Raw genomic sequence first — 15,127 nt, 5'->3', positions numbered from 1 at the left:
AAAATGCAGAAGCAAACCCGAACGCTGGAAACTTTTTTTGGCATATGCACCAGCCAAACAATTCTCACAGGACTGAGTGGGCACCATTTTTAGTCCAGTATCCAGCTCTTATAATACATCCATGTATTGAGCAGAATCTGGCTCCAAATGATGTCACAGAAGCAAGATGGCAGTTCCTGGGAAGGAGATATTTTGGTTTCTCTTTGGATAGCAATAAGAAGTGGAGACGCATTGTCTATATTTATATACAGTCAATGGTTTGATTCCTAGAGAAATGGAAGCAGTTGTTTACTACTCCACTAGATGAAAAGAACTTCCCATTGGAGAAAATGAGGGAATAGGCTGTGAGGCTGTACTTAGATCGAGTGGTGCTTTGAGCTAAATACTAATATCATCATGCTAACATGCTCACAATAACAGGACTAATATGCTGATGTTTAGCATGTATAATGTTTAGTATGTTCACCATCTAGGTTTAGCATGATAGCCTGCTAACATTTTCTAATTAGCACTAAACTCAAAGTACAGCTGAGGCTGATGGGAATGTCAGTAGTTTTGTGGGTATTTGGTCATAAACCTGATTGAGATGGCACTAAAATGATTACAATTCATCCTGAGGGGGACATGAATGAACCAAATGAATCCCTCTAATAGTTACCAAGATAAGTCAGTAAAGAACAAAATTTGTGTTTTGAGTAAAACTGGAGCAGTGAATGAAAAATGAAGTGATAAGATGCTTTTAAGAGTTGTTTGCTGGTGGGAAAATGTATTGTTGTTTTCCTTTGTTACTCTTCAGCTTGCACATCCTCACATCATTCATCTCCTGGATGCTGCAGCCAGAGAGCTGAGGTGTGAAATGACAGATCCTAAATATATATTCTGTTTGTTACACCTCTGAATATCATTTGTCTTGATGTTTTTCGATCATTACCGCTCTCTTCCACTCTTTGCTTCAGTGTCTCTCTTCACACACACAAACACACAAAGGTTGCCATGGAGATTTGCATGCTGTGCTCTGGTGGTTGCCATGACACCAGTGTTTACTAGGAGCAGAGTGTTTTGTTGGCACGGTGGTCGCTCTGCCTCCACCAGCAGCTCAAATTAATAAAAATGTTGTTATTTTCTTTGTGTGTCTGGATGTTTACTGTCTCATGAAATGGATCATAACGACTGACATCGAGAAATATGAGGATGTGGGCGAGACAGACAGTGAGAGAGGGGTGTTTTCCAAAGATGATCTATGAACTGACGACTGAAAACAACCCTGAAGTGGCTGCGACTGCCAAGCGGAACGCCCAGGATGAATTGAAGAAAGAGAAGCAGTGATGTGCTGCTTGTTCCAGCTACAAATAGGAGGAAAAATACAACGTATTATTCAGTCATGCTGTTTTTGCCATAAACCTTTGCCATTAGTCTCCCTCTTAGCGATTTCCATGCATTAAAAATCAAAAACTTCCCTCTGTCTTTTGGTGTACATTTAAATAGAATCAGGGGAGCCTGCAACAGAGACGCATCAACAGAGTAATCGTCTGAATCCAGTGAAATTTTGCATCTAGCAGGAAATGCTTCACATTTTCAGATAATAGCATGAAAAGACTTTCTCTTAGATTTTCTAATATTTTAGAGCCTGGCTGCTGTTTATTCTGAAGGAAAATGAACAGAATACTAAAAAAATCAGATATTTAAAATACACACAAGACTAAAATCAATTCATATATCGAGCAAACAATATTTTAATTCTAAATGATAATATGACTGTAGGGAAAAATGATAAAAGAATTGCAATCAAGATTGATTGTGAAATGTTCAGCTCTGTTGCTCTCTGTTGATAAAAGGCAGTTTTTTTAAGCTGGTCTCCAGTGCAATACTGATGAAATGTCCTTATCTCAGGCAACACTATCCTCCTTGAAACCAAGCAGGTTTAGAACTGATGAGGTTTCCTTGGAGACAAACGAGTAACGTCACCCACGGTGCAGTTTTCTGTTGTCAAAAACAGAAAAATAAGGGAAAAACAGGAGGAAAAAAGCAACCTTCAGTGACCTGGTATCTGTTAGACCCTCACCTTTGAACACAGAGGTGTCACCAGTAACAAGCGATATACTCTGTCAATCATTTTGGCACTTTGAAAGATGTAAGAGCTGTTTGGCCTCTTTCTCATTTTACCTTCACAACCTGTTCTCAACAGCAAATCCCTAAAAATCCAACAACGGTCTAAAGCCCTTGTTTCAGTCTATCTCTCAATCAATGCTCTCTATTCCCCCAGGCACTATGAAGCACTTCTGTGTATAGACTTAGTGCTCACTGATTTAGTTATTGGAAAATACCGCCAGTGCCATTTAATTAACATTTTGATGGCATAAATCCAAATAGTAGGATAAGATATATGATAATTACATGCAAGTTAAAGCTGCATTCATTGATTTTTTTTTTTTTTGCCTGACTCCCCATCTTCCAAATTGCTGCCCTCATCTCAGATTGATATTATTTTTAAATCAGGTGTTGGGCTCATTAATGGCTGCTTCCATGGCTGGAAAAACAACCAAGTCAATCAGACCTTTGAAGGTAGGAATAAGAATGCTGTTGTCATCCTTCTGTCCTGGTGACAAGCATTGATTAGATCAAGGCAGGTCGAATTTTTTAATGGCCCTTTTATCCAAAGCACTTTAAAACTCATTCTCATTGATGCATACACACACACACACCAATGGCAGTGAGCTGCAGGCCACCATGCAAGGCACTGGCTTAACCAACTACTGGAGTTCAGTGTCTTGCTCAAGAACAATTTGAGCACCTACTGTGATTGATGGACAAACCGCTCTACCTGCTGAGCTGGCTAACGTGTTAGAAACAGTTGCCTACTTCCACATTCAGCAGACACAGAGCAACATAATCGACCCATTTGAGGGGTGTTTGTGTCCACCTGATGAATAAACAGTACCAGTCAAAGTTTGGACACAGCTTCCGATTCCCTTGAATGAGAGAGTGTGTCCAAATTTTTGACTGGTACTGTACTCTCCCTTTAGCTCTATTTTTGGTCGTCACCAACTCCTGAGGAAATATCTGGGTCTTTAGCTGCTAAATGCTCCACTTTATTCACCAGCTAGTGTCTAGCTTTGTCTTTCTGCCGCTTGGTATAACAAATTGCCACAGATAAAATTCAAAGTTGCTTCAGTTAAGTCTAAACAGACCTGAGCAGTCACACATACTACTGCCTCCTGACTAGCAAGCTGTGGCATTGTTAACAGAGACAGATATACTTAATGTAGATCATGTTGACACATACTCATTATAGCTTTTGCAGTAAAGTTAGTTCCCAACTTTTCAGAGCAATCCACCTGACATCTGTGGATCATCCTCTGCAGAGGTAAGCCATAAGCTGTGTCCCAATTCAGGGGCTGCATCCTTCGAAGGACGGGGTCTACAAAGATGTGTTCATTGTAGACTGCGAAGACTGAACACAGTGTATATAAATGAGACAGTCTGGTCTATGGGGGATTTCCTATTTGCATCACCAGCTGTTCCCGCCCCTTACCCTGCGTCACAAGCACTGTTGCTGTCGCCTAGCAACTTTGACAGCTGCAGTTAACAAGTGGGACACAGCTAGTACTAATGGAGCCGGAAATGTAAATTTTATTATTGTGGATGCTCAACCAGGTCCAGCAGCACCACCAGGGACTCCCTGCTCAGCTGAACCAAAGTATACATAAACACATTTTCTAAGGCCTGATATTTATAAAATTGAATTTAAGACTTTTAAGGACCCGCAGACACCCTGTTATTCCTCCTCTTATATACTTTATTTATCCTGTAAATAGTTGTAAAGATAAATGAAAATAAATGTAAATGAAATAAACAATGTATTTAACAATTACTTTATTTTGATTCATTCATTCAATATTTTTTTTTATTTTTCAACTATTCTCTCCATTAGAGAGAAGAGCCTGTCAGTTCTCTCTCTGCTCTCTCTGCAGCAGCGTACTTGCTGACCACAGCAGCTCAGCTTCACCACACCTACCTGACTGTACTGTGAAAAAATCATCTCAACTCAAAGCTCCACTAACACTTTTTTCTCACAAAAAAATAACCTCATTGACAGAGAGATGCAGTAAATTATTTTATTCAGTCTGTAATGTAGCTATAATAAAAATACAAACTGTTATGTAGCTTAATAAAATAAACAGAAATGTAATACAGACTGATCTGTTACATTTATGTAAATGGGGTGATATCTGTACATATAGAGCCCCGGAGGCAGCTCTGTTGTTCTGTCCAGTTAAAACATGAAGCTTCACTGATCATTCAGACAAACTAATGTGGCAGCTATAAGTGTTAGATTTCATCTGCGAGACCAACATTTATCCTCCAAAAGGAATTATATCATATATCAAAATGCGAAAGAGCTGTACAGATCAGATCATCAGATCATTTTCTCCCCGGGCATATGACATCCTTTAAACTTCCTTTTAACATGTGTGTCCATTCCACAAATATGAGATGGTTACATTTAAACTTGGCCACAACAACATGCAATATTATATTATTGGTATAATATCAGCTGAACATGTGTTTGCTTGAGTTTCTGTTGCACCTGCATGTCATGTAGACATGGAGTTGGTTGTGGCCTCTGTCTCCTGTCTCCATCCATCAGACGCTCACTCATTCAGTTCTGTGACTGTGTGGATGTCTTTCCCTGTGCTCTGGTCCGACTCCTGTTTGTTAGCACTTCTTATCTCCCCACAAACCCTCATACTTCAGTGTTTTTGGTGCACACACACACACACACACACACACACACACACACACACACACACATTGGGGTGGGGGCTGACAGTGCTGAGTACACAGAGAGAGTCGGCCTCCCTGCCAGGTTTCGATCTTACTCACCTTTCTCATCAGAGAGCTGCTCTGAGAACAAACAGGCTCCTGTTCTGCTCATGTCAGCAGAGACACAAGCTCTTGCTGCAGGACAAGCGTTAGAAAACACTGCTCACCTGTTTTCATCACATGTATCTATGAAATCACCCCAAAAAAGAAATTAGACTTTAGAAAATTTAGAATTTAGAAATTAGCAAAATACTCTCACTGTATTTAAGATAAATTACACTAAAAGTATAATTAGTAAGTACTAATAAAATATAAATAAATAAATGAATTGTAATAAATAACTAAACAAAAATGATCAGATTTTGTGAAAGGGGTAGATCATTTTGGATATGATCCAGTAATATGATCCATATGATGGACATCAGAAGGTTTAAGTGTGTTTGCTGCTACCAGTGGACTCTGTTAAGCTCAGTAAAACAATAAATAGGCTTCTCTGGTGGTGAAGACACATCAGAAACTTCAACTGATAAAAAGTGAAGAGAAACAGAATAAAAAGAGCAGCTTATTCTTATTTTGAAAATCTGGCTTTCACCCTGAGATGAGTAATATTGTTTTTTTTTCCATCTAATTTTTACCTTCCAAATAAGGAGCTTTGCCTTTCATGCTCTGGAAACACACCCTGCTACCATGGATCCAGGCTAACGCTTACTGGGAACACTGAGCACTCTACACTTGAGTTGATGGTAGCTACTTTAGCTAAATTGTGCTAACAGGGCAGGTATCATAGTAAAGTAACATTAAACTTGTGAAATCTGGCAACACTAATCTGACTCAGTGTTAGTCCTGGAGCCAGAGAGAGTAGCAGGTGAGGCAACTGCCAATCACAGCAGACATCAAAGCAATTTATGAATTCTTCAAATCTTATTAAGGGAGTAATAATTTCCATAATGACCTGAATTTAGAGATTGAAACCATAATGATTCATTGAAAACAGTATTAGAAGTTGAGGCTTTTTGAATGAAAATCAGTTGAAGCATCTAGTGGCCGTCATTGGCTTCAGCTTCAAGCCAGGTAGTTACAGCTTGGTTCACCCCTTAAACTCTGATTTAAGGTGAACACAGAGAAACTTTCCCCCTTCAACACATGAATGTGAAAACAGCCTTCTGGTGTCAAACTTGGCACAACATTCTGCACAGTGAAGCTCAAACATCCAAGTGAAGTAACAAAAAGAAAAACACATTTTTGAGTGGAGGGGGACTTGAAGATGAAAGTAATAACCTTGAACTAAAATTCAAAGTTTGTTTACAAGAGGAAAAATGGGGTCATTAACATTGGGGTCATTAACATTGAACATAAACATTGAATTAACATTAGGGAACATGAATTTCCACAGCAAAGTGTGTGGAAATTGGATCAAAAGTTGTCAAGATAATTAGTTTTTTCCCAACTGATTATAAACAAAAGTTATGGTACATTTTGGCCACCTTGGGCCAGCAGAATAAGCTGAAAAAACAACACTATTAACACTATTAACATGTTATCACCTTATAAAGGTTAGCATGTTAGTTGTTGCCACTGAGCAAGATTATTATCCCATTGGAGTTGTTTTTGTGTCCATCTGATGAATGTAAATCTCCTGTTGGCTCTGGTTTGGTCTCTATTAACTCCTATTAAATACGTATCTCTAGATGTTCAGCTTTCTTCACCAGCTTTTCTCTAACTTTGTCCATCAGCTGTTTGGTACTGGGCAGGTAGTGCACAGTGGGTTTATCAGAGCCCATTTGCTGGAAACACTGAGACTGAAACACAGTAAATGTGCCCTAAAACTAAAACTAGGAGCTAAAAGAGACAAAAGGCTCTGTAGAGCTGCCAAGTTGGTCATAATTCTCTCTGGCTTTGTCACTATTAGCGACCCCTCTCACATTACACATCATCATTTGATCCATTGTTTATATAAAAATGTAATTCCGCTTTAAATACCGATAAATCACTGGACAATATCTCATATCATGGTATGAGTTTAAGCACATTTGTCTCATCCACATTTCCATTAATAACCCAATTGAGTCAGATGGATGGAGGGGCTGTCTATCTATTAGAGCTCAACATAAAGAAGATTTATATGTTATCAGCTTTGAACCATGGATTGATGCTTTTGGTTGATAAAATGATGGGTATCTTTTATATCATGTTTCTGTTCTGGATTTTCTTCCATACAGGTTCCTCCATCACAGCAGCATAAACAAGTTTAAACAAGTTTCTGATGAGACATGATATTGCCGCCACACCTGTTAAACTCACCTGCAAAAGAAGACAAGAGATCAGTAATCGTTTAGCAGAAAAAGAGAAAGTCCTTTTTTCAGGACTAAGGGATGTAAAGGTTCCATTACCATCTCAGAGGCTCTTGGGCTGAGTGGGTTATCCACACATTGACCTTTTCTTGGTGCTGTTGATAGTTGTCACTGTGAAATGACAGCACAATGATAAAAAAAAATGACTCAGATTACACTGAGCTCCTCTTCAGCTGGTGGGGATGTCAAAACCTCTGCAACAATCTCAGCTGTGGTTAAACTGACATTTGGCCACTGTTTCTGACAGGAGGAGTCGTCCCTCTTTATGGAAAAACAAACCATCACAATCATGTGTCAGGGAAGGTTGGGTTTCAATCTTTTACTGCTTTGTTTACATTCAACTTGATTGAAAAGTGTTGAAAACATAAATCATGCTATAGCATGCGGTGATGTATTATACAATAGAGTGCTTCCAACACTGTGGCAACAGTTTGGGGAAGGCTCTCTTTTATTTCAACATGACAATGCCCCCGTGCACAGTCAGGTCTATAAACAAATGGTATCACATATGGGTGTGATGTTTGAGTGTTCGCATACTTTTGGCATGGTAGTGCAAAAACTAGTGGTTATAGAACCGTGGTAGAGCCTTGGAAGACTCATGAGACAACATCAGGTTTTGTCTTGAGTATCTGACTCAGGGCCGTAGTACTCCGGTCTTGGACTCTGGACATTTATTCTATTATCTCAAACTTGTCTCTCTTTGGCCACCAGTAATCTAGGTCAAGTTTCAGGTGGACAGAGCAGGACTCCAAATGAATGCTAATGTGGCTGCTGGATATGTAAATGAGCAACTGTGTGCAAAGACATTTGTCATCACAACTGCAAAGTTAGTACCCAACTTTGTGACAATCAGTGTTGTGTTTGCAGCTTGTTTCTGTTGCCCCCAAGTGGCCAAAAACCCCCAATTTCTGCAGTTAATAGCATCCACATTCTACACATGTAGCTTTATGAACAACTGTGTGAAATATATTTTTGTAGTTAGCCTGTAACATTGTACAAGAATACTTTTCTTCTAATGTAATTATATAATTTTTTTCAGGGTTCTCTCACAATTTTAGTAAATAATGCAACATTTAGACAAATTGACATTGTTTCTGGTTCCTATCACACTTCTATCTGAGGTCATATCAGAGTTCGCTCTTTTTCTCTTTGAACAACAGTATGAAGAATATGGAGTGGGTGCTGTCTTGTTCATTTTTTTTCTTTTCTGTGTCAGTCTTGATTTGATCTTGAGCCGATTTGGACTCAGTCTTGAAACTGCTGGGACTTTGACTTGTCTCAGACACAATTTAAAGGTTTCTATATTGTTCTTATTGTCGATGCAACACAACCTCTCTTTGAGCTCTGTCTAAGTTCTTTGAGAAATGTATAATGTAGTACAAAGTCAAGAGTTTGCGATAATGCTGCTGGGTAATGTAACAATGAGTCACTTCAAGCCCAAGTTTGAAGCATAAAGCTATTTTGGAGGCTGTAGCAGTTTGATCCCTTAAACATTAGAAATGGAGAGACGAGGGCAGCAGGAAGATAAGTGGGCAGGCTGCTGGAGGTCATGAAGAATCAAAGGCTGCAAAATCTTCCTTGTTGCATGTCTTGCTTGTTCCGTTTCTCTCATCTCTGTGCATTAAAGTTCTTTGAGAAATGTATAATGTATTACATAGTCAAGAGGTTGTCCATGGTAAACATGGTCAAAGTTCCAAAACTTGAGGTTAACATAAGTAAAAATGCTTATTGCAAGTCAAAAGTCAAGGCTTCAACCTTTTCTGTTGTTCATGTTGTCCACTTATATATTTTGGATCAGATTTCAGCTCAGATGTGTACAGATGTATTTGAGACGTTGATATTTTGAGTAAAGAACAAGAAAAAGAAGTGAAATCCTACTACTACTGTTTGTTTATGTAGTCTCTGGAGCCGGAGGAAGTCTGCTTCCGTAAGCTATCAGAACTGAGGGGCTGCATCAGGGGCCAGTATAAGATAAATAAGGAGTTTTTAACTGTATCATGCAAAGATAATCCAGTCAAGCACCAGACCTGGAAATGTGCATGATATGTCTCCTCTAAGTGGTCTTGACTGCAGCACTGGTTTCAATACAGAATCCATTAAAGTCAACATTCCCATCTTCCTCCCCAGCATATTTAAGAGGTACAAAAAAGAGAGTAAAAACTAAAAAGAGTTTCTGATTTGAGGAAGATGAAAACTACCTTCTGCACTTCTGCATGGCTTTTCTGCATTTCTGGGGAACCTTGTGGTGAATGGGCATCAAGCAGGAAATCAAAGGGCCAAATTTAGAAACAGTATTATGGAAATGAAATATATCAATCAGAGAGCAGGAGCAGAAAAAGGACAGCCTGAGACATAAAGAGTAGCCTTTACAACAAAGTATGGTATGTGCAACCATTGTGATTTAGGCAAAAAAAAAAAAAAAACAAGGAGATTATTTTAAATGTTCCATTCTGATCTATACCTGTGTACAAAGTGAGACCTGCAGGTATTTATGCAGCCTAAACAATAATCCACTCATTTATGATACAGTATCATTTGCAAGTAGAATTCTTAAGGAAGCTAAAGCCTTAAGCCAACCTAGTTCCTGGCAATTTGGATTTTTCCCTGTAACAGCTCAGACATGTTGGACATGACAATGAAAAGTCAACATGTTGAATGAGCGGCCCATGAGTCCCCTCTTTGTACAGATTATCCCTGGATTTTGAAGCTGAGTACAGAGCTGTGTACTAGGTGCCGAGCTGTTCTGTGAGCCCTGTCACCCTGGGGAAGCTCATTACCAGCACTCCAGGCTGGGATTTGAAGCATGTCAGCCCATACTCTGCTGTAATTAATTCCACTCCTTTTGGCTCTTTTTTCTCCTCCATTAATCTGTGTATTTAATTAAGGTCTGCTTGCTTTAACAGCACAGAGAGCGAGAGGCTGAAAAAGGACAGAGAGGAATGAAAGAGTGAGAATGAGCCTCGAAGTTACAGACGATTGTGTACGATTATTATGTAGAAATCCTCCCAATTATCAGAGTAAAGAAGCAGGTCTTCCCCTGTCCACTCTTACCAAGACACTGTACTCTCATTTTGACTCAAATTAAGATCTGCTGTCACCAGTCAGAAGACCAATTAAACTGTTGCTACCATGTGGTGTCACTAACAAACCGAAATACCCAGTCTATATCTTTCTAGGGGCAGAGCTACCTGTACAGGCCAATGTAGTTACACCTTGAAGGATGGAGCATACAAGACAGTTTTCAGGCAAGCGGGCTGCATGGTTCTAGAAATGGTGATATTGGTTGGTCCAGAATTAAATATGTAGACAACTATTGGATGGATTGCCATGGAATTGGATTCAGAGATTCATGTTCCCCAGAGGATCAATCCTAATAACATCTGTGATCTGCTGGCTTTTAATGTAACGCTACCAACAGGTCAAAACTTCCACTAATCCAGCGCCTCAGTTCATGGACTGACTGAATCCTATCAGCTGTCCTGTTAGCTTGTTGCACTAACATGATAAATATTTGTAACATGCTAACATGATAATGCTGAATTCACACTGTCAAACACAGGAAAACTTCCATTACTCTAGGAGTGTTCACACATAATACCTTGCAGGCACACCAAAACAAATGAATGGAAAATTAGCTTAAATTAACAGTTTTTATCACTGTCTAGTTGTAGCTGTTTGTTAACAAAACATACAATGTATAGCTCCTTTCCATGTATTGGATGTATATTGGATATTATTTATGTAACTGTCAGTGATGGTGGCTTTGTAGCTTTTTTTCCACCACTTTGTTGACAGTTCTCTCAGATGGGCGTGCATGTGGCATAATCATTACTTGCAAAACATATGTAGTATGTTAACATGCTTACATCATGTGCTGACTAGACTAAACATGTCATGTTGGCATTTTAAGTGTCAGCTTGGTAACATCCAATGGTTTATCATTTCACTGTGTAATGATCATTAAGCCTCACAAGAATGCTGGGGTGACTGTAGACTTTTATTATTATTAATACACTTTCATTATTTCTACCCCAGAGAAGCTCTGCTGCTGGGAAATGTAACAATGAGTCAAACCCAAGTTTGAAGCATGAACCTATTTTGGAGGCTGTAGCAGTTTGAACCCTTAAGCATTAGACATGGAGTGAGGAGGGCAGCAGGAAGATAAGTGGGCAGGCTGCTGGAGGTCATGAAGAATCAAAGGCTGTAAAATCTTCCTTGTTACAAGTCTTGCTTGTTCGGTTTCTCTTGTCTTTCTGCATTGACCTTGCTCTGTCTGTACTCAGAATCTCACCTAAACTCTCCCTGTCCATGTCTTCCCTCCTGCACCAGCATATCTCGTTTACCTTCCGCTGCACATTTTCTCAGATGGTCTATTTCCCACAAACAGAAAGCTGATAACACATGAAACATGATGGCCGGTCCTGCTTCAGAAGAAGAAAAAAACCCTGACTGTGATGTTCTGTTCAATGTGTGCTTCTTCACGTACAATCTGACAGATAGTGCGTACAAATATTTACATTTTATTTAGTATTTTCCACAAAAGTATGCAGTCACAAAAAGGTTTGAAACTCACCACTGGATGTGTCACTACCACCTTACACAGTATGCAGCACTGAGACAAAACCTAGCCAGAAGCTTTGACAGACAGTGTCATTACAACAGTGGTCTCAGCATTGAACAAGGTCATCTGTGTAGAGCTGTATTCATTTTTGGCAGGCTTTGGAAAAAAGTATTTCCATAACACAAAAGAAACACAGGCAGAAGACAATAAAGAGTATGTTGAGAATGAGTGACTAAGCTTCAGTTGTTATATGGAAGGTAAGGCTGAAAGTAAAAAACAATTTCTGAATTAATTGAAAAAATTATCCACAGATCTACAGTCAACAAAACAATCTCAACTCAAGGTCTATTTACTTACTTGTTCTGGAGCTTTCAACCATATCACACGGTCATCATCAGTAAATTGGAGGTTGAGTTTAGGTTAACATGGAGAAGAAATGGTTTGAGGTTTGAGCATCCACAGTTCTATAACTGAGCAAACTAAATCTGCTGATGAAGACCGTGTGATGCGGTCGAAAGCAACAGAACAAGTGAATAAGTGGACCTTGAGTTCAGATATTTTTGTCAACTGCTGTTTACGCGAGCAGTCAAGCTCAATGCATTAATCGTTTAGTCAACAGTGAACAATGAAAAAAGAGCCCAAAGTGATGTTTTCTAATGACTTGTTGTGTCCAAAACCCAAAAATATTCAATTAACAATAATACAAAAAAGAAAAACAGAAAATTCTCACATTGGAGAAGCTGGAAACAGAGACTGTTTGGAATGTTTGCAGCAAATGATTAATAAATTTTACATTTTAGACTGATATTGATGAATTTTCTGTAATATTCAATTAATGGACGTATTATTTCAGCACTAGTGGAGAACTTGATAAAAACTTAGTGTACAAGATCAATAAATTATTTTTCTTTACAGTTTTCTCACTGCCAGGCCTTGAAAATTATAAACTGACAGCAATATTTGGATCTCTGAAATGAGAAGGACCACAGTGAAAGAACCTGAAGAAGAGAAGAAAAAGTGACTTTTCTCTTTGATGTATAAATAAATAGAACAGATTTGACAAAAGTGACAAGGTTACGGTAACAAGGATACAATGTCTAAAAGTGTCTTTACTTGAAAAAGCATCTTTCTTGGCGTTCAATCCACAGTTCTTAACCAAAGGGTTTAAAGTGTTGCTTTTAAAAAACGCTGTGCCATAATAAGAGTACAAAAATACATAACTATGCAAGACAGCAACTATTAAAAGTGTCTTTGTGAATACTGTGAGCTCCATACAGCACTGTGTAGTTTGGCTGGCAGCCACGGAGACATGGGGGGCAGTCTGGCGAGGTTTCCCTGGGTGCAAGGAGCTGAAGGCAGCGCCGCAGGAAAAAAAAACAACAACATATAACAGCAGTAGTGGCATTCAGAGTGAGCAGACAGCTGGTATGCAGCATTTCAAACTGTGTAACTTCTAAAATGCTCCAGGAGAGCGAGGTGAGCTGGTGTCTGGAAACACCTGCAGGAGTAAAGAGTCATGAAGGAGAGAACTTAGATGGCGTAGTCGTCCTGAGCGGCGGGGCTGAAGGCGGAGCTCCGCAGGGCGTCCAGGCAGTTGACCAGGATGAGCGTGCCGGTCAGGTGCTTCCAGCGTTTGGTGATGGGGTTCTTCATCTTGTCCAGGCCCATGTGCAGCTCCTGGATCACGTCCCTGTAGCTGTCACCGATCTGGGCAGCCCATGTGACCAGGAAGTCATACGCTGGCTTCCACATGGCCTGCAGAGAGGGAGAGAGAGAGTTTGGGTACCTTAAGAATTCCGAAGTCTCGGATTGTTTTTACAAGGTCTCAGACCTTAATCAACTCATTAGGTCATTTGGATATGACAGCTGGTGCCAGTTTCAAAGCTTTACAAATACTCTGACTCTTCAAACCTTGTGTGAACACTCAGCAACCATGAGTTCCTCTAAGCAGCTGTGTAAGACTCAGGCTCTTACTCTAGTTCAGTAATAACAACTGACTAATATCTCATTTCCCATTGAAATACTATATATAACTGCATAACTACCCCTAAAGGCCAAAGAACAAAAAAGAAGTCGGTCCTACTATACTGTTATTATTATACTGAACTAATCTTAAGACAAACATATGTAAACTGAATCAAAACAATAGTAATGCACTGTAATACAGGTGTACCTCACTGTCCACCACCCCATTCTTGTCGCGGTGCGGCGCCTCATACGCATCCATCTGCTGGCGTGAAACCTTGGCGAGCCTCTCAGCCAGTTCCCTCCAGCGTCCAGCCACCTCCACAGCCGTGGTCAGGAGGACAAAGTCCATGACCAGTCTGGCCACAAGACCCTGACAGTCCATCTTCAACAGAGCCTGCAGAGAAAGGACAAGAGGACTTCAGACTGAGATAAATACATAAAAAAGTAGTGAAGTAGAAGAACAGCTTGAAATGATGGGGGTTTGTAGAGATTAAGATCCTGTATTCTGGAACCATGTGAGGCCAGAATTGTGAAAACACATCAGATCTGAGCTCTGACTGAGAATCAGCAGACAGGGTAAGAGAGAGGACGACAATGAATCATTAACAAGTCTAGTGCAGATTGAAACTGAGCAGAATTCAGTGAAGTTTGACTAAAACTACACACAAAGAGACTAATAAATGTACATCTACAGGTTTCATTCCACTGACTTGATCCTCTGTAATTTTCCAAAGGCTGCCTCCCCAATCCCCCCTACAAATCTCAGCTTTGTGCATTTTTCAGATGCTTTCTGGTGGAAATAGAAATAAGAGCCTCGTGTTGCTTCAGCAGCACCACTCAGGATTTATGGCACATCTAAACTGAGGATGAGGAAATGAGGAAAACGCCTGCTGATCAACAGTGATAGAAAGAGTCAGGCGCTGAGGAGATACGATACAGACATAGACACAGGACAGAACAAGAGCTGCGTTCAGTTAGATTCAAGTTAAACCCTAATGGTGGCCTCTAAAAGCAACATACTAATGTTTTAGCTACAGTTTGTCTTTAGAGAAAAGGTCAGGGTTAGGTAAAGCCAGACCAAAAGACCAAAGTTTGGACTGCCAAACAACATATCCATCCTCAGCCCCATTGCTAGCGAGACAAAAAATGGGAGAGAAAAATGCAATGTGCCAATGTGTCTCCTGTTTGTTTGTGTCTAACTGGTCTGGACAAGAGCCCAGCTCCTCCCATCAGCCCCTGTAACCTCTGTCTCCATCAATTCTGCTGAGCGACTGGAGACTCAGTCTGCTCCTGCAGCAGAGAACCTGCAGCATGTCAGAAGAGATTTGCAAATCCAAATGTGGCACATGCAAATACAAGTGCATTTGCACTAATGGATACGCATGTATTATCACATTCATATTTACACACACGTACACAGGCA

General features: G+C 39.9%; 1 protein-coding gene across 1 annotated transcript in view; it reads right to left on the bottom strand.

Moving 5' to 3' along the window:
* Window positions 1-11,672: 11,672 nt before the first annotated feature.
* LOC137193214 (SH3 domain-binding protein 4) overlaps window positions 11,673-15,127 on the bottom strand; it is a 41,261-nt gene continuing 37,806 nt past the window's right edge. The window contains exons 4-5 of the mRNA XM_067604498.1: window positions 13,910-14,098; window positions 11,673-13,491 (exon numbers count right to left, since the gene is read on the bottom strand). Coding sequence (XP_067460599.1) covers window positions 13,267-13,491; window positions 13,910-14,098 — 414 coding nt within the window. The 3' untranslated portion in view covers window positions 11,673-13,266. The remainder of the gene's footprint in view (window positions 13,492-13,909; window positions 14,099-15,127) is intronic.

Source organism: Thunnus thynnus, chromosome 11 (genome assembly GCF_963924715.1).
Source record: "Thunnus thynnus chromosome 11, fThuThy2.1, whole genome shotgun sequence".
Taxonomy (NCBI): Eukaryota; Metazoa; Chordata; class Actinopteri; order Scombriformes; family Scombridae; genus Thunnus; species Thunnus thynnus.
This window is presented reverse-complemented; position numbering and strand designations above follow the sequence as displayed.